This window comes from Mauremys reevesii, linkage group 22 (genome assembly GCF_016161935.1).
Source record: "Mauremys reevesii isolate NIE-2019 linkage group 22, ASM1616193v1, whole genome shotgun sequence".
NCBI lineage: Eukaryota > Metazoa > Chordata > Testudines > Geoemydidae > Mauremys > Mauremys reevesii.
The window spans coordinates 22,145,022-22,168,095 of NC_052644.1; the positions used below are offsets into that span (position 1 = coordinate 22,145,022).

The 23,074-nt window shown below is 67.5% G+C and overlaps 3 protein-coding genes across 5 annotated transcripts; 2 read left to right on the forward strand and 1 right to left on the reverse strand.

The window, feature by feature from the left end:
- Positions 1–318: 318 nt before the first annotated feature.
- On the forward strand, positions 319–5,026 carry RCN3 (reticulocalbin 3). The gene is made up of 7 exons (XM_039510101.1): positions 319–340; positions 2,029–2,264; positions 2,657–2,850; positions 3,461–3,633; positions 3,965–4,025; positions 4,122–4,321; positions 4,404–5,026. Exons 2-7 carry the CDS (start codon positions 2,047–2,049, stop codon positions 4,509–4,511), a joined length of 954 nt encoding a protein of 317 aa, XP_039366035.1. The 5' UTR covers positions 319–340; positions 2,029–2,046; the 3' UTR covers positions 4,512–5,026.
- A 1,521-nt stretch (positions 5,027–6,547) lies between these two features.
- LOC120388331 (nitric oxide synthase interacting protein) lies at positions 6,548–15,752 on the reverse strand. Of its 3 annotated transcripts, none has more exons than XM_039510104.1 (10): positions 15,606–15,752; positions 14,856–15,048; positions 10,369–10,453; positions 9,802–9,907; positions 9,495–9,576; positions 9,033–9,174; positions 8,188–8,294; positions 7,504–7,691; positions 6,904–7,012; positions 6,548–6,794 (listed from the first exon to the last, which is right to left on the reverse strand). In XM_039510104.1, exons 3-10 carry the CDS (start codon positions 10,436–10,438, stop codon positions 6,723–6,725), a joined length of 876 nt encoding a protein of 291 aa, XP_039366038.1. In that variant the 5' UTR covers positions 10,439–10,453; positions 14,856–15,048; positions 15,606–15,752; the 3' UTR covers positions 6,548–6,722. The 3 variants fall into 3 exon arrangements, with proteins under 3 accessions (XP_039366038.1, XP_039366039.1, XP_039366040.1); XM_039510105.1 differs by having other exon boundaries at positions 14,799–15,048; XM_039510106.1 differs by lacking the exons at positions 9,495–9,576; positions 9,802–9,907; positions 10,369–10,453; positions 14,856–15,048; positions 15,606–15,752 and adding an exon at positions 9,272–9,324 and having other exon boundaries at positions 9,033–9,241.
- A 1,255-nt stretch (positions 15,753–17,007) lies between these two features.
- PRRG2 (proline rich and Gla domain 2) lies at positions 17,008–23,000 on the forward strand. The gene is made up of 7 exons (XM_039510155.1): positions 17,008–17,212; positions 18,327–18,446; positions 18,797–18,960; positions 19,949–19,997; positions 20,491–20,617; positions 21,632–21,775; positions 22,141–23,000. The coding sequence occupies exons 2-7, from the start codon at positions 18,344–18,346 to the stop codon at positions 22,169–22,171; spliced, it is 618 nt and encodes a 205-aa protein (XP_039366089.1). The 5' UTR covers positions 17,008–17,212; positions 18,327–18,343; the 3' UTR covers positions 22,172–23,000.
- The last annotated feature ends 74 nt before the right edge of the window (positions 23,001–23,074 follow it).

The following is a 23,074-nucleotide window of genomic DNA, read 5'->3' on the forward strand; positions in this document are numbered from 1 at the left end:
CAGACGCCCATACCTACCCCCTCTTCCCCCAACCCCCCGTCCCTGCCCCCCATTCCCACAGCCCCCCCCCAACCCGCCCTCACCCCCCTACGTGTCCCCCTTTTCCCGGGCCAGGAGTAAAACTTGCGGGAGATACTTTGTGTCAACGTGGCGCCGGGCAGCCAATCAGCGAGCGGCCTGGCCCCGTCCCCTCGGCGATACCGACCTCCGATTGGCCGCCCCGGGACGGGGGCGTGGCCCCGTGAGGGCGGAGTTTCAAGGGTTGGGGGGAGCCGGTTCCCCCTCATCGAAGACGGGAGCCGGGCGCGGCGCGGCGCGGCGCGGTGCGAAGCTGAGCGAGGTATTGGGGGGGGGGGCTGAGTCTGGGGGACCCCCCCGCCGCTGGGCGAAGTGTGGGGGGGCTGAGTCTGGGGGACCCTCCCCCCCGCCGCTGGGCGAGGTGTGGGGGGGCTGAGTCTGGGGACCCCGCCGCTGGGCGAAGTGTGGGGCTGAGTCTGGGGGACCCGCCCCACCGCTGGGCGAGGTGTGGGGGGGCTGAGTCTGGGGGACCCCCCCCCCGCTGGGCGAAGTGTGGGGGGCGGAGGCTGGGGGACCCTCCCCCCCGCCGCTGGGCGAGGTGTGGGGGGGCTGAGTCTGGGGGACCCCCCCGCCGCAGGGCGAGGTGTGGGGGGGGCTGAGTCTGGGGGACCCCCCTGCAGCTGGGCGAGGTGTGGGGGGGCTGAGTCTGGGGGACCCCCCCGCCGCTGGGCGAGGTGTGGGGGGGCTGAGTCTGGGGGACCCCCCCGCCGCAGGGCGAGGTGTGGGGGGGCTGAGTCTGGGGGACCCTCCCCCTGCAGCTGGGTGAGGTGTGGGGGGGCTGAGTCTGGGCCCCCCCCCCCCGCCGCTGGGCGAGGTGTGGGGGGGCTGAGTCTGGGGGACCCTCCCCCCTGCAGCTGGGCGAGGTGTGGGGGGGCTGAGTCTGGGGGACCCCCCCGCCGCTGGGCGAGGTGTGGGGGGCTGAGTCTGGGGGACCCTCCCCCCTGCAGCTGGGCGAGGTGTGGGGGGGCTGGGTCCTGGGGGACCCTCCTGTAGCTGGGTGAGATGGCTGGGCGGGGGGTGGGGGGGCTGAGTCTGGGGGACCCTCCCCCCTGCAGCGGGGTGTGGTGTTGGGGGGCTCGATCCTGGGGACCCCCCCTGCAGTGGGTGAGGTGTGGGGGGGCTGGGTCCTGGGGGACCCTCCTGTAGCTGGGTGAGGTGTGGGGGGCTGAGTCTGGGGGACCCCCCTGCGGATAGGTTGGCATATCCCCCATGTCAATGGAGTCCCAGCCTCTTGATTCCCCACAAGAGGATTTTCCCCCCAGGCACTGTGGAACGGGGGCAGTGGGAGAGCTGTGGGGCAGGAGTCAGTGGGGTTCTATGGGGCTGGTTGGTGGGAAGTGGGGTAGGTGTCAGTTGGGGAGCAGCTATGGGGCAGGCTGGTGGAAGTGGGGGCAGGTTTCAGTGGAGGAGGGGCTATGGGCAAGGTGGCGAGAGGCTGTGGGGCAGGCATCAGTGGGGAGGCGCTATGGGGCAGGGTGGCGAGGGGCTGTGGGGCAGGCATCCATGGGCGAGGGGCTGTGGGGCAGGTGTCAGTGGGGGAGAGTGGCGAGGGGCTGTGGGGCAGGCATCAGTGGGGATGGGGCTATGGGGCAGCATGGCAAGGGGCTGTGGGGCAGGTGTCAGTGGGGGAGGGGCCATGGGGCAGACTGGTGGGAACTGGGGCAGGTGTCAGTGGGGGAGCGGCTACGGGGCAGGGTGGCGAGGGGCTGTGGGGCAGGCGTCAGTGGGGGAGGGGCTATGGGGCAGGGTGGCGAGGGGCTGTGGGGCAGGCGTCAGTGAGGGAGGGTCTATGGGGCAGGGTGGCGAGGGGCTGTGGGGCAGGGGCCACGGGGCAGGCTGGTGGGAACTGGGGCAGGAGGCCGCTGTGGGTGCCAGACTGGCCCTAGGGCACGTGGCGGGGGGGCCCTGCCCCCATGGCCAGCGCAGCCCAGCCCCCGCCTGCCCCCCCAGGGCTGCGGTGGGCCGAGGATGCTGCGGAGCCGGGGGCTGCTGGTGCTGTGCCTGGGGCTGGCGCTGGCCAAGCCGCCCCCCGAGAAGCGGGACCGGGTGCACCACGGGCAGGAGCTGAGCGACCACCCGCACGACGACCACCAGGGCTTCCAGTACGACCACGAGGCCTTCCTGGGCAAGGAGCAGGCCAAGACCTTCGACCAGCTCACGCCCGAGGAGAGCCGGGAGCGCCTGGGGTGAGCCAGGGAACCCCGGAGTCCGGGTCCCAGCCCCCTCCCAGAGCCGGGGGAGAACCCAGGAGTCCTGGCTCCCAGCCCCCCTGTGCTCTAACCACTAGCTCCCGCTCCCACTCCCCTCCCAGAGCCAGGAGTGAACCCAGGAGTCCTGGCTCCAGACCCCGCTCTAAGCACTGGACCCCCCTCCCCTCTCAGAGCCAGGGAAAGAACCCAGGAGTCCTGGCTCCCAGCCCCAACCACTTGGCCCCACTCCCCTCCCAGAGCTGGGGAGGGAACCCAGGAGTCCTGGGTTCTCTCCCTGTTTGTGGGACCTCTCCACCCATTCTCTGTAGAGGGGCCGAGGGTGGGACCCAGGCGTCCAGCGCCCCCTGACGCGCCCCCCCCCCCCGCAGGAAGATCGTGGATCGGATCGACCGGGACCGGGACGGCTTCGTGACCCAGGCCGAGCTGAAGGACTGGATCAAGCACACCCAGAACCGGTACATCTTCGAGAACGTGCAGAAGAACTGGCGGGACTACGACCGGGACGGCGACGGGCGCATCGCCTGGCCCGAGTTCAAGAACGCCACCTACGGCTACTACGAGGGTGAGGGGGAGCCCCCCCTGCCCCCCAGGGTCCTTCTCTGGCCGCGCGAGACCCAGCTGCCCACGGCTCTCCGGGTTCTCTCCCTGGCCCTGGGAGGGGAGAGGAGACTGGTGGGTTAGAGCAGGGGGGGCTGGGCACCAGGACTCCTGGGTTCTCTCCCTGGCCCTGGGAGGGAAATGGGGGCTGGTGGTTAGAGCAGGGGGGCCTGGGAGCCTGGACTCCTGGGTTCTATCCCTGGCCCTTGGAGGGGAGAGGGGGCTGAGATGGAAGGTGAGATGCCCGGCCGTGGGGAGGGGTCGCTACTGAGGGGTCAGGGTGGCAGTAGGGTGGGGTCGGGGGTGGTGAGCAGGCTGTTATGCTGGGGGGGGGGGTCAGGCCCCAGCTGGGGTGGGAGAGGCAGGGTGGAGGGGGCCAGGCCCTGCTATGGGGCAGGATAGGGCAGCCCTGAGAGAGGGGAACACCCCCCCCCCCCCCGAGCAGGTGGGTGGTGTCTCCGTCACCACCGTGTGGCTAGCAAGGGAATAACCCACTTGATATGGGGGGGGGGGCTGGGCGCCAGGACTCCTGGGTTCCATCCCCAGGCTGGGGGCTCACAGCTCCGCGCCCCCAGGGGAGGAGTTCGGAGACCTGGAGGACAAACAGTCCTACCGCAAGATGCTGGTGCGGGACGAGCGGCGCTTCAAGGCGGCCGACAGGGACGGGGACATGGTCGCCACGCGGGAGGAGTTCACCGCCTTCCTGCACCCCGAGGAGTTCGACTACATGAAGGACATCGTCGTCACGGTGAGGGGCCCGGACGCCTGGGTTCCCTCCCCGGCTCTGGGACGGGAGTGGGGGCTGGGGGATAGAGCAGAGGGGGCTGGGAGCCAGGACTCCTGGGTTCTCTCCCTGGCTCTGGGAGGGGAGTGGGGGCTGGTGGTTAGAGCGGGGGGGCTGGGAGCCAGGACTCCTGGGTTCCCCTGGATGCATTCACTGCACCCCCATCCCCCAATTCCTGTCTCTGGCCAGGAACCCCTCAGCCCCGGGGAAAGCTGAGGCTGGGGGGGGGGGGGTCAGTGTTTCCACAGCTGTTCCCATGATGCTCAGCAGCACCTAACTCCTGCCCCCCCCCCAGGAAACGATTGAAGACATTGACAAGAACGGGGACGGCTACGTGCAGGTGGACGAGTACATCGGTGAGTGGGGGGTCCCTGGGGGGAGGGTTGGGGACAGCGGGAGCCTGGCCGGGGGGGGGGGGGTCCAGGCCCTGAGTCTCTCCGCGACCCCCCCAGGCGACATGTACACCCCCGAGAGCGGCGAGCCGGAGCCCGAGTGGGTGCAGAGCGAGCGGCAGCAGTTCCTGGATTTCCGGGACCTGGACCGGGACGGGCGGCTGGACCGGGCCGAGATCGGCCACTGGATCCTGCCCCAGGACTACGACCACCCCGAGGTGGAGGCCAAGCACCTGCTCTACGAGTCCGACAAGGACAAGGTGAGGGCGGGAGAGGGCTGGGCTGACCGGAGGGGAGGGGGGAGCCAGGACCCCCCCCGCTGTAACCGGCTCTGCCCCCCAGGACCAGCGGCTGACGAAGCAGGAGATCCTCGACAACTGGAACATGTTCGTGGGCAGCCAGGCCACCAACTACGGGGAGGATCTGACCCGCAAACACGATGAGCTGTGACCGGGGGGGGCCCGGGCCCCCCTGCCCCCCACAACGCCACTGCACGGACCCTGGGGGGAGGGGACTTATTTATTGGGGGGCTATACGGATTGGGAGGGGTGGTAGGGCACGGACTAGGAGCCAGGACTCCTGGGTTCTCTGCTCCCCCACTCCGGGAGGGGAGCGGGGTCTGGGGGTTAGAGCAGGGGAGGGGCAGCACTCCTGGGGTCCATGCCCAGGGAGAGCCCTTCCCTTCCCTTCCCCGTGCCTCGGTTTACCTGGGAGCTGCTGGCAGAACAGATCCCTCCCCCCACCCACCTGCACTGCAAAAAGCAACAGTATTAACATGGGGGGAGGGGGCTGGACACACACAAATCCCCCCCTCCCCCAGCTGAGACGGAGGTTTCCAGACCCTGACCCTCACGCTCACAGCGGGGGGTGGGGGGTGCCCCACCAAAATGGCCCTGTGGTGGGGCACAGGAGCGGCTCCCCCAGGCCCCCTTTCTGCAGCAGCCAGCGAGTGGGCGGGGGGTGCAGGGATGGGGGGGAAACCAGTGCTGCTGGGGGGGGGGGGTCACAGAGCTGTACACGCACACGCTGCAATAAACAGGGTCCCCCCCACCTCTGCCAGGCTGGGTGTGCTGTGTTGGGGGGGCAGGGACTGGCTGGCTTAGGGGGGTGGGAACAGGGGGAGTGGCCCCAGCATGGGGAGGGGGCACAGGGCCATTTGGATGCTGTGAGCCGGTTCTCCCCCTGCCGTGCGCGGTGGGGCCGGCGTGGGTGGGGGCCGGGGGCAGCTGTTGCTGGGTTTGCTCTGGGGCCTGCACTGGCTCTGGCCCGGTAGCCAGCCCGGCCGCTCTGGAGCGAATCGCCCACAGAGACCCCAGGCTCGGGGCGGGGGCCCTGCACCCCCCAGCCAGCCAGCCAGCCCCTCTGCCTGGCACAAAGCAGCCCCCGCTCCCAGCCTGGCCTAGCTCTGTACCCAGCCGGGGCCAGGGTGCTGCTTTGCCATCTCCCGGGACTGCGTTCGTATAACGAGCCGGGGCCTGGCCCTGCTCGGGAGTGGGGGGGGGGGGTCCCCTGACCCCTGCAGTTCCTCCCCTCCCCGCCTCTTGCCCCTGCCTGGGGCTATGGGGCCAGAAAGGACATTGCGCCAGCTCCAATCAGAAACGGCGCTCGGCTTGGGGTGGGGTCTTCCCCTGGAGCCTTCCGCTCTCGCCACGTCCTTTCCAGGTGCCGGTGACCAACGCTGGACGCAGTTCTCCAGCCGCGGGAACTCGGCGCGGGGGCGGCGAATCCGCCCAGGAATACACCCCCCCCCCCATGAAACACAAACCAAAACCGGGCACGCTTTTCTCGCCGCGGCACCGGCTTACGGCGCAGGCTGCCTGCAGACTCAGGCAGGCAGCGCCGCAAAGCGACTCCGGCCCCGAGCCCCGCCGCAGCCCAGCCCGGGTCGGGGTTGCCCACGGGCGGATCCCAGGGGCTGCTGGGCCGGGGGATGAATTACCTGCGCAAGGGGGGAGCCGACCTGGGGACGGGAGAGGACGGGAAGGTGGCGCTGCTCCCTGCCGGCTTCGCTCCCGGCTTCTCCCAAAAAATAACACGACCGGCCACCTAGCGCCGTTACCCCAGGGCAGAGGGGATGGGACGGGACGCACGAGATCTGGCCAATCGGGATGAATCCAAGTCTCGGGGCCGGAAGAACCTCGGAGCCACTGGGGGTGAGAACGGCAAACGCAGCTGACCGGAGAGTCCCGGCAGCCCGGAGCGGGGCCGGCGCGGTGCCCGTCTTTCAGAAGGGGCAGACTTGGGAGCTGGGGAAGTACCGAGCAGTGGGGCAGGGCTCCCAGAGGCGAGGCCGGGGGGTCTGATCTCCTCCTGCGGGATTCTGCGCCGCCGCACGCGCTCAGCGCCGGGCCGGGGCGGGTTACTGCCCCACGGGGACCAGGCCGCGGAGCGAGTCGGAGGCTGCAGGGTGGGCGCCGGAGGGCAGGCGCTGTGGGCTCCGTTTGGAGAAGGGGGGACGTCACAGCGATCAGACCCACAGGCGCTAGGGGGGACACACGGCTTTATTCACAGATACACAACAAGCAGCCCAGAGGTGGGGGGGGGCAGCACCTGCCTCAGTTTCCCTGCTCAGGAGGGCAGGTGGTGGCGCTGGGGTCTCGGAGGTTGAAACGACCCCTCCCCCATGGCACAAGCCCCGCCCTCTGCACTGAAGGGGCGGGGCTAGGCCTGCATGACAGGCCGGGATTTCTTGGCTTCCAGACACACCCCGGATCCGGCGAAGCCCGTCCCGCCCTGGAAGACAGTTGAGGGGAGAGAGGAGGGGGGTTGAGATCGGGGGGCTGCCCTGACATTGCCCCCCCAACACACCCCACCCCTCCCCCAGGGCCCCGCCCCCACTCACCCGCTGCAGCACGATGATGTCGTCCTCCCGCAGCTTCTCCCCATTCACCGGGTCCACCATGTCCTTCTTCAGCAGCCGCTCCACACACTCCAGGGTGACCACGGCGCCCCTGGGGGGGGACAACGGCTATGGGGGGGGCAGAGAGCCCAGGCCCACCTGTGCGGTATGAGCCGACTGCCCAGCCCTGCCCCCACCCAGCCCTGCCGGTGCCCCTCACCCCTGACCCGCAGCCCCTTCTAGCCTGGCCCTGCCCCCCCCAGCTCTGCCGGTGCCCCCGACCCGCAGCCCCTGCTAGCCTGGCCCTGGGCCCTCCCTGCCCAGCTCTGCCGGTGCCCCCCACCCGCACCCCCAGCAAGCCAGGCCCAGCCCCCCAGCTCTGCCGGTGCCCCCGACCCGCAGCCCCTGCTAGCCTGGCCCTGCCCACCCCCCACCCAGCTCTGCCGGTGCCCCCGACCCGCAGCCCCTGCTAGCCTGGCCCTGCCCCCCCCAGCTCTGCCGGTGCCCCTAACCCCCAACCCGCAGCCCCTGCTAGCCCGGCCCTGGGCCCTCCCTGCCCAGCTCTGCCGGTGCCCCTCACCCCCGACCCGCAGCCCGACTCACGAGGGGCGCAGCACGGCACAGGGCACCGAGTTGCCCAGCATGTCGCGGGTGACGGCGCAGACGTATCGGTCCTGCCGGTTGATGAGCCCGACGCGATCCACGGCCGGGTCCAGCAGGGTGAAGCACACGGGGGTCAGGTCCTTCAGCTTGAGGGGTCGCCCGCTCATGGGGCAGTACACGCACCGGTCCTGCAGGGGGGAGAGACGGGCTGGGTGCCAGGACGCCTGGGCTCTCCCCGTGGTCTGGGAGGGGAGTGGGGGCTAGTGGTTAGAGCAGGGGGGGCTGGGCGCCAGGACGCCTGGGTTCTCCCCCTGGTCTGGGAGGGGAGTGGGGGCTAGCGGTCAGAGCGGGGGGGGCTGGGTGCCAGGACGCCTGGGTTCTCCCCCTGGCTCTGGGAGGAGAATGGGGGCTAGTGGTTAGAGCAGGGGGGGTTGGGAGCCAGGACGCCTGGGCTCTCCCCCTGGTCTGGGAGGGGAGTGGGGGCTAGTGGTTAGAGCGGGGAGAGTTGCCTCAGCCCCTTGCCCCGCGCTGGGGATCTCACAGGCAGGTGACAGCCCATGTAGAAGTGCCCGGGGGAGCAGATGCTATGGGGGGGGGAGGGGCTTCAGCTCCTCCCAGGATGCTTTGGGAGAGCTGCAATGTGTGGGGGGGGGGGGCTGGCGGGGGGGGGGGCGGGACACTCACTGGCTTCCGCACCACGCTGGCCTTGGCCTCGGGGGTCAGCGACGGGATCCAGAAGCTGGGCAGCTGCTTGGCCTCCTCCGCGCTGCTCGGGCCGGGCTGGGGGTCCCCTGGAACACAGCGGTGCCCCTCACTCCCGACCCGCAGCCCCTGCTCGCCCAGCCCTGCTGGTGCCCCTCACTCCCGACCCGCAGCCCCCGCTAGCCCAGCCCTGCCGGTGCCCCTCACTCCCGACCCGCAGCCCCGCCGGTGCCCCTCACTCCTGACCCGCAGCCCCCGCTAGCCCAGGCCTGCCGGTGCCAATCACTCCCGACCGCAGCCCGCGGTGCCCCTCACTCCTGACCCGCAGCCCCGCGGTGCCCCTCACTCCCGCCCCGCAGCCCTGCCAGTGCCCCTCACTCCCGACCCGCAGCCCCGCCGGTGCCCCTCACTCCTGACCCGCAGCCCCCGCTAGCCCAGGCCTGCCGGTGCCAATCACTCCCGACCCGCAGCCCCGCCGGTGCCCCTCACTCCCAACCCGCAGCCCCCTGCCAGCCCAGCCCCGCCGGTGCCCCTCACTCCCGACCCGCAGCCCCTGCTAGCCCAGCCCAGCCGGTGCCCCTCACTCCCGACCCACAGCCCCCTGCCAGCCCAGCCCAGCCGGTGCCCCTCACTCCCGACCCACAGCCCCCTGCCAGCCCAGCCCCGCCGGTGCCCCTCACTCCCGACCCGCAGCCCCCGCTAGCCCAGCCCTGCCGGTGCCCCTCACTCCCGACCCGCAGCCCCGCCGGTGCCCCTCACTCCCGACCCACAGCCCCTGCTAGCCCAGCCCAGCCGGTGCCCCTCACTCCCGACCCACAGCCCCATACCTGACTTGTGGTCGAAGGGATTCAGGGGTTTGCTGACGATGCTCATCTCCTTGGCCAGGAAGCCCTTCACCTTGGCATCCTCAGCCGCCCGGCTCAGCTCCTCCAGCTCCGTCCTCTTCTCCTTCTTCTGCTTCTCGTAGGCCTGCAGCACAGGGGGAGACGGGGGGTTGCTGCAGGGACAGGCCCCCCCGTCACCCCAACACCCTGCCCCACCCCCCACAGGCTGTCAGTGACGGGCCTCACACCTGCCCCCTGCAGCTCCTGGGCTCAGAGCCATGTACCCAGACCAGCCACTGGGGGGCCAGGCCCCCCCACACTGAGCCCAGAGGAGGAATCGCCCAGTCAGGGGACCAGGAGCGGAATTACGACCTCCCAGCCTTGCCCCCCAGCCCCCAGCTCTAGCGAGGCCCCTCCTGCCCCACAGCCCCCAGGGGAGCAGCAGGGACCCCGCGGGGCCGTTACCTTCATCTGCCGGGCGATCTCCTTCTTCTGGTGCAGGATGTACTCCAGGATGGCCTCCTTCTCGTACAGGTACCCGTCGGGCCTGGCGGGGGAGAAATAGGGGTGGGGGGCTGAGACGCAGCCCCCCCCCCACACCAGCCCCCCCTTACCCGCCAGCTCGGGGGCCACGTGGCTGGGCGGCTTTAAAGCACCATCAGGGGGGTTGAACAATACGTGGCGGCCAGGACCCAAAAGGGCCATTTCTCCTTTTAGGGTGTCTCTCTATGCAGCTACCAGGACCCCCACGTCCATGCACCCCGATACCTACGTGACCACCGGGTCCTTGCAGGGCTGCAGGGACAGGCAGCAGCAGTCAAAGTCCTTGACGGCATCTCGGCTCAGACGGACGTTCTGGGTCCCGTAACCGGAGGCAGCTGGGAAGTGGGGGGGGGGGGGGGGAGAAGAAGAGGGTCAGGACACAGGGATGGAAGCTGATCTCCCCCCACCCTCAGCCCTGGCGGTGCCCCTCACTCCCGACCCGCAGCCCCCTGCCAGCCCAGCCCTGCCGGTGCCCCTCACTCCCGACCCGCAGCCCCTGCCAGCCCAGCCCTGGGCTCCCCGTAGCCCCGCCAATGCCCCTCACTCCCGACCCGCAGCCCCCTGCCAGCCCAGCCCTGCCGGTGCCCCTCACTCCCGACCCGCAGCCCCTGCCAGCCCAGCCCTGCCGGTGCCCCTCACTCCCGACCCGCAGCCCCTGCCAGCCCAGCCCTGGGCTCCCCGTAGCCCTGCCAATGCCCCTCACTCCCGACCTGCAGCCCCTGCCAGCCCAGCCCTGGTCCCCCACCACCACCCCAGCTCGGCCAATGCCCCTTCCCCGCAGCAGCCGGAATCTCACCCGTGTCCTTCTTTTTCTCGTGGTAGGTGTACACGGCGCCAGCCGTGCAGTTCTTGCCGTGACGCGTCATCCTGGCTCAGCGTCCCTGGGGGAGGAAGTCAGTTAAGTCCCGAGGCCGCACTGATCCCAGATTCAGTCTCCTGGGGAACAGCCCCCCCGCCAGGAAAGGGGGACCCCCCCAGACCCCCTCCGATCGCCAAACCCGACGGGAGACGCAGCTGTGATCAGTCCCCCAAGGGACAACCAGGAACCCCCCAGATCTGCTGTGGTCACCTCGTCCGACCCCCTGCAGCACCCGGGCCAGAGAGCCACCCGTGTTCCCGCTTCCCCTTCTCATGACGCTAAATACCCACAAGCTCCTGGACTCTGGCTGACACTTGTATCCTTTGCCGACCCCTCTGCAGCTCATCACCCCCCCCCCTCGAGGTGGGGGCCCCAGGACCCTGCCTCGAGATGCCCGTTTACACACCCCAGGATTGCGTTAGCCGTTTCGGGCACCGCACTGCGTGGGGAGCCTGCAGCCCCCCTGCAGCACGCCGGGAGCTTCCCCCAGCGAGTCCACCTGGATGGGACCCCTGGGGGAGACTGACCCCCCCCCAGGGAGCAATGCACCCCCAGCTCAGTCTGGAGGGAATCTCAGCCAGTTTAACTGTCTGGAACCAGCACCTGGCTCCTTAGCTGCTAGCCACCAAATGCCCGGGCCTCGTCTTCCTGGTTCTCCATGGGGGTGGGGCCCGGACCGCCAGGGGTCAATCACACCTGGTCCTCTGCAGAGCTCAAAGCTGTTCCCCCACCTAGTCAAACACGCAGCGCACAGGGGAAACCGAGGCACACGCAGCCTGCACACAAACCATTACGAGGATTCCCACTTAGTCACCGCTCTGCCCCCTTCGAGACCAAAGGGAGCGGGGTCATTTCGGCCGCTGACCTGGGGAAGCTCAGCCCCCCCGACAACGCATCTGCCAATCCATTCACATGGCCCGCCTCCAACTCATGATCCTGGAGGATCAGACTCGTCTCAGCAGCTTGGCATTAGCCCCCGTCATTTGGTGCCCCCCAAATAGATCCAGCTGCAGCTTTTTAGGAGCCCACCCCATGGCCAGGCCTCTCTTCTGCCTTGTGGCCTAGCTCTGCTCCCGGGGCAGCAGGTTCTCGCTCAGGTACACGACGGGGTGTCTCCTCCTTAGCCTCAGCCCTGGGCCTGAGGCGTCGGGGACACCAGGAAGGACTCATTGAAGTCTGGGTTTACCAGACCCAGACCCGGGCCCTGGCTAGAGCCCAGTAATGATCCACCCAGCGCTGGACGGCGGCAGGCGAGGCCGAAAGGCAGGACCCGGAACTCAAAAAGCCCTGCAGAGTTTGTAACTAAAGAGGTGCCGGGACTCAAGCACTTGTTCACTTTCATCACTGATACGGCCAAGCCCGGGGGGGCCGGGGCCGGCCAAGCCCGGGGGGGCCGGGCACAAATTAAACACTCCCTATTGGGGTGGTGACAGCAGATTTCAACCTGCCTCTCGGTGCAAAGGCGCCAGTAACCTTTGGTGAGATCCACAGCAGTGGGGTAACCCTCCCCCACCCCCGCACTTGTCTAGAATCTCGTCCGGCCCAGGCATGGGACATGGCGACGGCATTGAGCTTCCAAGAGTCCACACCGAATTGGTTCAACCCCCCCGTCTTTCCTGGGGACCAGCCCCACAGGAGAGGCCCGGGGGCTGGTGGGCAGCTGCATCACCCCTGAAGCCAGCACCTACTCCACCCCCAATGCTCCATCGGGAGCGGCTTTCCCCTCCCATTCATCCCTCACCAAGTCCAGGGGTCCCCTCGCTCGCCTCCCGAAGAGCAACTCGAAAGAGGAGAACCCTGTGGATTCCTGGGGCACTTCCCGGTAGATACTTGTCCAGGTGCTGGTCCATACAAGTCCTCAGCATCATCTTTAAGGTCCCAAAAAACCTCTCCACCAGCCCGTTGGACTGAGGGGGATACGCTGAGGCCCAGGTGTGCCAGACCCCCCATTTCTCCCAGAGCCCTGGAGCGGGGCTGACATGAAATTGGACCCCAGGTCTGTAAGGATCTCCTTGGGGAACGCCACTCTGCTGAAAATGGTCAGCAGCACGTCCGCCATGGTGTCTGCCTTGATAGAGGACAAGGCCACAAACCGCACGTAGCGGGTAGCGAAATCTACCCCCACCATGATGCATTTCTTCCCTGACTGGGTGGCCTTGCTAAGGGGCCCCACTATGTTCATGGCCACCGCCTGAAAAGGTTCCTCTGCGATGGGCAGGGTCCTCAAGGCTGCTTAACCCTTGTCCTGGGCCTTCCCCATCCTCTGGCAGGAGTCGCAGGACCTGCAGTGCTGCCGGACGGCATCAAAGGCTCCGGGCCGGGAAAAATTCTACAGCAACCTCTGTCTGGTGTCCTGAGAGAGGACCATCACTGGTCAGGTACAGTAGCCTGTGGTGGTGCTTCTGGGGGACCACCAGCTGCCCCCCGATCTCCCCTGGGGAGCCCATTTCTGACACAGGAATCTTCCCCTAAGGGGTCCCGCAACGCCGTGGCCAGCAAAGGTCCTCAGCTTCTCTCAGGAGGGATCCTTCTGCAGCTCGGTCTGGAAGTCAGCTGCTGGGGTAGGGAGCGGAACCTGGCCCAGCTCGCTGGCAGCCCTCATTGGCCGTGCCTCGGTTTCCCCACCTCGGGACAAAGCGTCGAGCCCTGTCCCCGGGTAACTCACTTCCTCCCAGTCAGAAGGTTCCGAGCCCCCTGCTGGGCTGTATGCTCAGAGGCAGGGCAGGGAGGGTGGCTCTGGCTCCGGGTGCCACTCTGACAATCGTTCCCCATCAGCACCTCAGCAGGAAGCTGATCATTCACGCCAACCTTTCTGGGGCCTTCTCCCCACTCACCCCTCGGTGGGTCCTCTTACCCCCTCCATGCCTCCAACTGCAATTCAGGCGAGCTTCCCAAGGCCTAACCCCCTCCCCCTGCACAGGCAGGCAGGGTCCTCCACAGGGAGATGGCTACACGCCACGTCCTCGCTGGTTCCTTCTTCCCTTGCTTTGCCCCCGCTGCTGCCTTCAGCAGCCAACTGCCCACCGGGCGCACTCGCCAACCGTCCCCTCGCTACCACCGGTCACAGAGTCACAGGCCCGGGAGGAGCCCCTTCCACATGCCAATCCTCCTCGCGTGTTGCGCTCTCGACTTGGGGTGAGCCCCACGGCTTCCCAGCCTCCTGGGACCAGACCTCAGAGCCTGCAGGCCCCCCCTGCATCCCGCCACGAGCTCCCCACAGCGAGTGCCCCTAGATGGGACCCCTGGGGGAGACACCCCCCGAAAGGGAGCAATGCACCCCCTGATTAGTCAGGAGTGACTCTGGGATGCTAGGCACCATGTGGCCAGGCATTGTCTTTGGGGTTCTCCATGGGCGTGGGGCCCAGGCACCCAGACAATCACACTTGGTCCTCTGGGGCTCTGCAGAGATGGAACAACCTTTTTCCCTCCACCTAGTCAAACACGCAGCACACAGGGAAACTGAGGCACCCACAATATTCACACCAAACATTACGGAATTTCCCACTTTGTCACATCTCTCCCCGCAAACCTTTTCCAGGTTCGTCCCCCAGCCTGTCTGTGCGGCTGGCGCTCTCTGCTCCCACAACCCTGTTGTGTTTGCCTACACCCGGCTTACCCAGCCGATCCAGATCACATTGTATCCCTGACCTGTCCCCCAGGTTATTTATCACACCCCCAATTTTTGGGTCATCTGCAAACATTATCAGATACAGTTTTGTGTTTTCTTCCAGGTGTGACAAAGTGGGAATATTTTGTAATTTTTTTGATGAGCCCTGTCTGTGCCTCAGTTTCTCCCATGTGCTGCATTGGTGCCTAGTGGGCGGAAGAGGGCTGTTTGCTTAGACACAGGTGTGGATGGCACCCAGCTGTGTGGGCCTTAGGCCCCATATGTGCGGAGAGGGATGCTCCTGTCTCCAAAAATCCCGACTGATGACGAGCGCCACTGCACACGCTGGGCAAGTCTCCTTCAGGGGTCTGGGGGACTTGCTGAGCGAAACTCACAGTAGGACACAGGGGGGGCTGCAGGCCCAGAGGTCCAGTCTCAGGAGACGGTGAAGCCACGGGGCTGAGCCTGGCAGAAGAGTGGGACCCCCCCAGGCAGTCCGGCACACTCAACACGGCCTTCCGGAGACCATTCCAAAGCTGGGGGGGCAGCCCCCATCCTGGGGGCCAGTGACGTCAGGTCATTGGTAAAGGTGTTAAATAGCAAAGGGCCCGACCCCTGCAGGACCCCAGAGGAAACACGCCCGCTCAATGACGATGCCCCGTTTACACGCTGCGATCTAGCAGTTAGGCAGTTTTTCGTCCCCGTCACGTGGGCCGTGGTAAATCTGAGATCAGTCTAACTTTGCTAACCAAAACGTCACCCGGTAGCATGTGAGCGGCCGCACAGCCGGCGACGATTGCTCCGTAGGCGTCGTTACCTGTATCCCCCCAGGGATCTCGGCAAACACAGATCTCAAGCTCGTCCGACGGGACCTGTTTTCGGAAAGCCCACGTTGACTTGGCATCAATCACGTTTCCGTCCGTTAACGCCTGATTCGCCGAGTCCCGCACCAGCCGCGGGGTCCCCGTCAGGCCAAGGGGCCCGGCCTTCCCCAGGGTGCGTCGTTCGCCCTATTTAAACACGGGCAAGACAACACGGCTGGCCCCACGGGTCCTGCTCCAGGCAGCCCCTGGGACTGTCCCTCTGCAGCCGGGGCCTGCGGGAAGCCCCCCCACCCCCCACCTGCGCTCAGGCGCTACCTGGGTTTAGCCCAGCGGAGCAGACACCCCTCCCCGCAGGGTCAGGGCGCAGCCGCCCCGCAGGAGGGTGGAGTGGAGCTGGGGGGCGGGGGGACGACACGGGACATCCCCGCTCCCTCCCCAAGGCCAGGCAGACCATGGGGTACCTCGGGGGGGAGGGGGACTTTGGGGGGTTGTCAGGGTGCCCCTTGCCCTGGGGGGGGTCGGGGGGGGACCCGTTTCCAGGGGGACCCCCCATGCCCGGGTGGGGGAGGGGCGGGGGGACCCGTTTCTAGGGGGACCCCCCATGCCCGGGTGGGGGAGGGGCGGGGGACCCGTTTCTCTGGGGACCCCCCATGCCCGGGTGGGGGAGGGGAGGGGCGGGGGGACCCCCCCCCCCGCACATCCTGAAGGTTTCCTGGTTACCGCCCCCCCCGGGCCGGCCTCACCTCTCCTCTCTCCCACCGCACCGGAAACAGGAAATGGAGGCGGCCGGAAGTGGACGGTCCACACATATCCCCGCGCGGTGCATCCGGGAAATGAGGCCGGCCTGAAAACGGGACCCGACGGGAGGGGTCCGGGGCGGGTTGTTCCCCCTCGGGAAAGTGGGGCGCGGGGGCTCAGAGGTGGTGCCAGGCAGGACCGGTCCTCGGTATTTTGGGGCCCTACGCCGCACCCCCAGGCCTCTGTGGGGGGCCCCGCCACTTCCTGTGGGAAGTGGGGTGACCCAGCCCCAGTCTGCTCCACTCCCCTGGCTCCCAAGCTTGGGGGGACCCGTCCCCCCCCCAGCACTCGCGGACAGGCTGAGCCGGGTCGCTCCAGTCACCAGTGAGTGCCGGTCCGACCCCTGCAGCCGTCCTCAGGGGCGGGGGCCTCCCCCCATTTTTTGTCAGTCTCCCTAGACAGGGGGAGACCCCAGGAGTCCTGGCTCCCAGCCCCCTCCCCTCTGCTCTAACCATTGGACCCCACTCCCCTCCCAGAGCTGGGGAGAGAACCCAGGAGTCCTGGCTCCCAGCCCCCTCCCCTCTGCTCTAACCATTGGACCCCACTCCCCTCCCAGAGATGGGGAGAGACCCCAGGAGTCCTGGCTCCCAAACCCCCGATCTACCCTCCCCCTGCCCCAAAGTCCCAGCCAAGCTCTCCAATCCCATTTCATTCCCTCACAAACAGGCTCCTTACCTGGAAAGGTCACTGTGGGAGGGGGCGGGGGGGGGGTCTCCCCACTTGGTTGCGGCCCCAGCCTGGGGAGTGGAGCAAAGGACGCACAGGGTGGCAACATGTACAGCGCCCCTCACCTGAGTCCTGCCCCTGCAGGGTCCCCACTGCCTGCTCCCCGACTCCTTCCCCACGCACCACCATTTCCCACCCCATCCCCACTCAGCCCCGCCCGGGATCCCCACTCAGCCCGGGATCCCCGCACGCAGCCCTCTGGCATCTGCCCCTCGACATCCCCCACAGCACCTGCCTCCATGCAGACCCCCACTCAGCCCCCCCCCCAGGATCCCTCCCCCGCACAGCCCTCCAAGCCCTGCTCCCCCGGGATCTCCCCACAGCACTCTCAGCATCTGCTCCTCCAGGATCCCCCACAACACCCCGACACCTACCCCACCCCACCGGATCTCCCACGCAACCTCCTGGCACCTGCACCCCTGGGATCCCCTCACACTGCACGCCCGGCACCTGCCCCATGCAGCACCCCTGTCGCCTGCCCCCCCAGGAACCCCCCACGCTGCCCCCCAGCACTCCCTGGGAATCCCCTCCCCCCCCTCGCACCTGGCATCCACCTGTCCAAGCTGCACCTGCCCCTCCCCCGCCATGTGACCTTTGGACCATCCCCCGCCCTCACCTGGGCTGTCTCTGTCCAAAACAAGGACCCAGGCGTCCGGGTCCCCAGGAACCTCGAGACATTCAGGCCTCCCCGCCGCGCTCCCCTGAGATCAGCCGGACTTCACCCCGCTCCGACACACCTGGACCGGTCCCGGGGGGCCGGGTTACGGGCAGAGCCCCCCGCCCCCCATTTCTGATCGGTCCCGCCCCCTTCCCGGACGGGCGGCAGGTGAGGTCGGGCTCGGGGTTCGCCCGGAAACTTTCCCGGGGGGTCCTGGGGCGCCGGGGAGGGGGCTGGGGGAGCCTGGCAGAGGTGGGGGTAACCGGGAACTAGTGAACTCCGGGCACCTCCCTGTTGTGTGGGGCGGGGCAGAGGCGACATGGGAGGGTTTGGGGCCGGGACAGGGGGTGGGAGCGTGGTTTGGGGGTGCTAAAGGGATTGGGGGTGGATTTTTGAGGCTGTTAAGTGAGTCGGGGGTGGGTGGATTTGGGGGTGCTGGAGGGATGGGGTTCAGGGAGGGGCTGGATTTCGGGGTGCTGGAGGGATGGGGTTCAGGGAGGGGTGGATTTGGGGGTGCTGGAGGGATGGGGGTTTGGGAAGGGATGGATTTGGGGGTGCTAGAGGAGTCGGGATGGGAGTTCAGGAAGGGGCTGGATTTGTGGGTACTGAAGAGATGGGGGTTCTGGGAGGGGTGGATTTGGGGTGCAGGAGGAGATGGGTGCAGGAGGGGGTGGATTTGGGGGTGCTCGAGGAGTCAGGGTATGGGAGTTCAGGAAGGGGCTGGATTTGGGGGTGCTGAAGAGATGGGGTTCTGGGAGGGGTGGATTTGGGGGTGCTGAAGAGATGGGGTTCTGGGAGGGGTGGATTTGGGGTGCAGGAGGAGGAGATGGGTGCAGGAGGGGATGGATTTGGGGGTGCTCGAGGAGTCGGGCTGCGAATTCAGGAAGGGGCTGGATTTGGGGGTGCTGAAGAGATGGGGTTCTGGGAGGGGTGGATTTGGGGGTGCAGGAGGAGATGGGCGCAGGAGGGGATGGATTTGGGGGTGCTTGAGGAGTCGGGGTATGGGAGTTCAGGAAGGGGCTGGATTTGGGGGTGCTGGAGGATTTGGGGGATGGGGGTTTGGGAGCAGTTTGTGGGTGGTGTAGGAATCGGGGGATGGGATTCACTGCCCCAGGAGCAGAGGGCATTTGGGGTAACACAATGGGGGGATTTGGGGGTGTCAGCCTGGTACCAATTGCAGATTATGGAGTGGGGGTGCCCAGCTCCGGGGGTGATGGAGAAGGGGCACCAGGGGATGCTGGGCTGGCTGCCCCCATCCCCTGACGCGTCCCCCCCATTGCAGGTCCCCCTCCCCCCATCATGTGGAGGGTGCCCGTCCTGCTCCTGCTGGTCCAGGCTTTCATCTCCACCTTTGCCAGCCCCCCCAACAGGCAGCAGCCCCACGCGCAGGTCGGGGGACAAGGTAAGTGTGGGGGGGGGCTTTAATGGGGGTCCCAGACCCTGGGAGAGGGAGCAACTCAGGATCCTGGCTGAATCCCTCCCTCTCCCAACCCATAAGGAGAGTGTGTGCCCTAAATTGGGACCCCCTAGATCCCACTCCCAGAGTCAGAGAGAGAACCCAGGCGTCCTGGCTCCCAGCCCCCCACCCCGGGCTCTAACCACTAGACCCCACTCCCCTCCTAGAGCCGGGGAGAGAACCCAGGCGTCCTGGCTCCCAGCACCCCCCCACTCTAACCACTAGACCCCCCTCCCCTCCCAGAGCCGGGGAAAGAACCCAGGCGTCCTGACCCCCATTCTCCCCGGTCCCTCCAGTGTTCCTGGGTGCAGATGCCGCGCAGGGATTCTTGGGGCGCCGGCTTCTCTACAATCACTGGGACTTCGAGCTGGTGACGCCGGGGAACCTGGAGCGCGAGTGCCTGGAGGAGGTTTGCAACTACGAGGAGGCGCGGGAAGTCTTCGAGGACAACGTTGCAACAGCTGAGTACCGGGGGGGGGGGTCACAGGGGCCTGGGAGGCTGCAGAGGGGGAGGGGACTTGGGTGCCACAGGGAGATCGGGTGTAGGGGGGATGGGGGAGTGGGGTCCCCATGACCCAGCAGCCATGTCTCAGGGAAGGATCCCAGCTGGCCCAGAGCCCGGACACCTGGGTTCCCACCCCTGTCTCTCTGGGGGCGGGTGAATTCCTTCCCAGCCCCGTGCAGGTGGGTGCGTCACCCGGGTTTGGGTGGGGGTGGAACGCCCACGTTACCCATGGGGCCCTGCGGCATTGAGAGCAGAGGGGGCGGGGCAGGCGGTTAACCCTTCTGACCCCATGAGCTGGCTGGGTCCTAATCCCTGTACTGCTCCAGGCAGAGGGGGATTCTCTCTCATTTTGTGGGGGGTGAGGCAGCTCTGAGGTGCCCCCAATCAGCCTGGTACCCCCCCTCCCAGATCACCCCCATCTAGCTCAGCATCCCATCTCTGAGCGGTTACAGTCCCAAACTGTGCCTTTACCAGGTAACCTGGCCCCCACCCAGGGAAGTCACCCCCCCCACCCCCACAGGCCTCCTTACTTAGGGGTCAGGTGAGCCCTACTCGCCGCCCAATGTCGGAGGCCTTGTGTCAGGGAGTTCCACAGGCCCAAGTGCAATAGGACTCTCCCAGCCTTCTTGCACCCCCCCCCCGTGAAATCCTGTGGCATAGAGTTCCCCAGGCCCACCCTGGCTGTGTGGGATGAGCTGTGAATTTGCCCCTTTCCATTTCATGATGGGGGAGGGGGAGGCTGAGGCTCCTGGGCTCAATCCCTGGTGCTGGGAGGGGAGTGGGGTCTAGTGGTTGGAGCAGGAGGGGCTGGGAGCCAGGACTCCTGGTGAGGAGTGGGGTTTAGTGATTAAGGGTCTCTAAATGGAAGGTGGAGGCAGATGTGGGGGAGCAGAGCAGCTGTACCCCTATATTAATCACTCATCTCTTGTGTTCCTCCCCCCAGAAAGCCTTTTGGGACACTTATCCCCACAATGGGAAAGGCGGGAGCTCAGGTGAGTGTGGGGGCACCCTCCCTGGAGGGGACAGGCCCCGTACCCCATTCCCTGCCCCCCTGAGCCAGCCAGTCCCTGCCCTGGGGCCGGATGGGAGCCAGCGCCCCCTAGAGGGGACAGGCCCCTGCTCCATTCCCTGTCCCACCAGCCAGTCCCTGCCCCGGGGCCGGGTGGGAGCTGGCACCCCCAGAGGGGACAGTCCTGTGCCTCATTCTCCCCCCCGCCCCCGAACCAGCCAGTTCCTTCCCTGGGGCCAGATGGGAGCCAGCGCCCCCTAGAGGGGACAGGCCCCTGCCCCATTCCCTGCCCCCCTGACCCAGCCAGTCCCGCCCTGGGGCCGGATGGGAGCCGGCGCCCCCTAGAGGGGACAGGCCCCTGCCCCATTCCCTGCCCCCCTGAGCCAGCCAGTCCCCGCCCCGGGGCCAGGTGGGAGCCGTCTGCCCCTAGGGACACAGGGTCTCCTGTCTGCTAACCCCCCCCCTCCCCCGCACAGACAGCCCCGGGGTGGACGTGGCCGGGCTGGTGGCCGGGCTGGTGGCCGGGCTGGTTCTGATGATCATGGTCGGCGTCATTGCCATGTACTGGGTCAAGTACCGGTCCAAGGAGCGCAGGCAGCGCAGGTAAGGGGGGGCCCAGCAGGGCCTGGGGGAAGGGGGAGGGGCCAGAGACATGAGGGGCATGGCACCCCGGTGGGGGGAAGGTAGGGGAAGAGAAGGGGGAGGGGCACGGCACCCCCAGGAGAGAGGAGGGGGCAGAAGGTGGGGGGAGGGGCACAGAACATTCAGGGGCGGGGAGCGAGTGGGAGGGGTTGCAGCACCCCTGTGGGGAGGGGCACGGCGCCCCCAGGGGAGGGGAGGGAGCTGTGGGGGAGGTGCCCCCCGGGAAGGGGAGGGGCACGGCATGGAAGGGAAAGGGAGGGGCATAGCACCCCCGGGGGGAAGGGAGGGGTCACAGCACCCCTGGGGGAGGGGTCACAGCACCCCCAGGGGGAAGGGAGGGGTCACAGCACCCCTGGGAGGGCACAGCACCCCAGGGGAAGGGAGGGCACAGCACCCCAGGGGAAGGGAGGGTCGCAGAACCCCAGGAGAGGGCACGGCACCCCCAGGGGAAGGGAGGGTCACAGCACCCCTGGGGAGGGCACGGCACCCCAGGGGAAGGAGGGTCGCAGACCCCCCAGGGGAGGGGCACGGCACCCCCGGGGGGAAGGGAGGGGGTCACAGAACCCCCAGGGGAGGGGCACAGCACCCCCAGGGGGAAGGGAGGGGTCACAGCACCCCTGGGGAAGGGAGGGGTCACAGCACTCCTGGGGGAGGGGCATAGCACCCCCAGGGGGAAGGGAGGGGTCACAGCACCCCTGGGGGAGGGGCACGGCACCCCCGGGGGAAGGAAGGGGTCACAGCACACCTGGGGGAGGGGCAGAGCACCCCCAGGGGGAAGGGAGGGGTCGCAGCACCCCCAGGGGAGGGGCACGGCCCCCCCTGGGGAAGGGAGGGGTCGCAGCACCCCCAGGGGAGGGGAGAAAGGTGGGAGCGGCACAGGGTCCACGGGGGAGGTGCTGAGGTGATGTTCCCCTGTGGATTTGCTGGGGGAGGGGTGTGTGCCCCCCATAATCCTCCTCTTTGTCTCCCCCACAGCGTCCACGTGCCCCTGAATCCCGACGTGCCCCTGACCTGCCTCCCTGGCGACCCCAAGCCGCTGGGCCCCCCCGGGCTGCCGTCATACCAGGAGGCACTGGAGGCGTCAGGTGTCCACGACGCGCCCCCCCCGCCCTATCCCAGGTGGGGGCCACTCGGGTGTCTGTCTGTCTGTCGGGGGTGGGGGGGCTGGGAGCCGGGACTCCTGGGTTCTCTCCCTTCCTAGCTCTGTGACAATCTGTACATAATTTGGTGTGTGTTTCGTGTGCCGGCCCTTTGGGGCTGGGATGGTCTCACAGGGTTTGTGCAGTGCCAGGGCCCCCCAGCTTTGGTGCTGCCCCCTATCAGCCCGTTCTCAGGCACACAGACACCCCCCGAGCTGAGATCGGAGCCCCCACTGCCTTAGGCTGGGGCGGGTCTGGGGGGGCTGTTTGCAAAGGGGGCGGGCACCAACTTTGTGTCCCCTCTGCCTGGGCCCCAGCGTGTAACCTGATTTCCTTTTCCTCCAGGGCTCCCAGCTCTTCTGCCCAGCCCCACTGATTGGACCCACAGCCACTGGATTGCTGCTGGGGGGGGGCGAGTGTGCATCCGTGGGTCACAATGAGTGTGTGGTGAATGTGCGAGACAGTGAGTGTGCAAAGCATGAAGTGAAATGGGGTGAGTGTGCAGGTGTGAGTGTGCGAGGTGAGCGTGCGAGGGGAGTGTACATGCATGTGGCACCGGGTGCGTGCAAAAGGGGGTGCAAGGCAGGGGGCACATGGGACTGGGGTGAGTGTGTAAGGTTGGGGAGTTGCATATGATGGGGCCGTGTGTGTAAGGCACGTGGATGAATGTGCCCGGGGTGTGTGTGTGTGAGTGTGAGACATGAGGGTGCATGTGAGTGTGATGTGGGGTGAGTGTGTGAGGACGGGGGGCATATGTGATGGGGAGTGGGTGTGCAACATATGAGGGATGTGTGTGATGGGGAGTGGCTGTGCAAGATACACGGGGTGTGTGAAGTGGAGCGAGTGTGCAAGACAGGGAATGTGACGGGGAGCAGGTGTGCGAGACATTGGGGCATGTGTAGTGTGGGACAAGTGTGCAAGGCTAGGGTCATGTGCAACAGGGATGGGTGTGTGTGCCAGACACGGGGGCATGTGTGCCAGGGGTGGATGGATGAGTGAGACACAGCAGGTCAAAGCGTGCGAGACACAAGTCTGTGTGGAGGAGTGAGGGGGCACAATCACGCTGGGTGATGTGCACATGTGCGACGGTGAGTGTGAGGATGAAGCAAGTGTGCGACACACTGAGCGAGTGTGCAAGGCACAAGTGTGTGCTTGTGCTGCGAGTGGCATCTGACAGAGTGCGGGGCACAGAGGAGCCGGCCGGGGATGGCGCTGACCCACCCGGTCCCCATCCCCCTGGAGCCGGCTGCACCGGGGCTGGGACCCGCCTCCCGTGCCG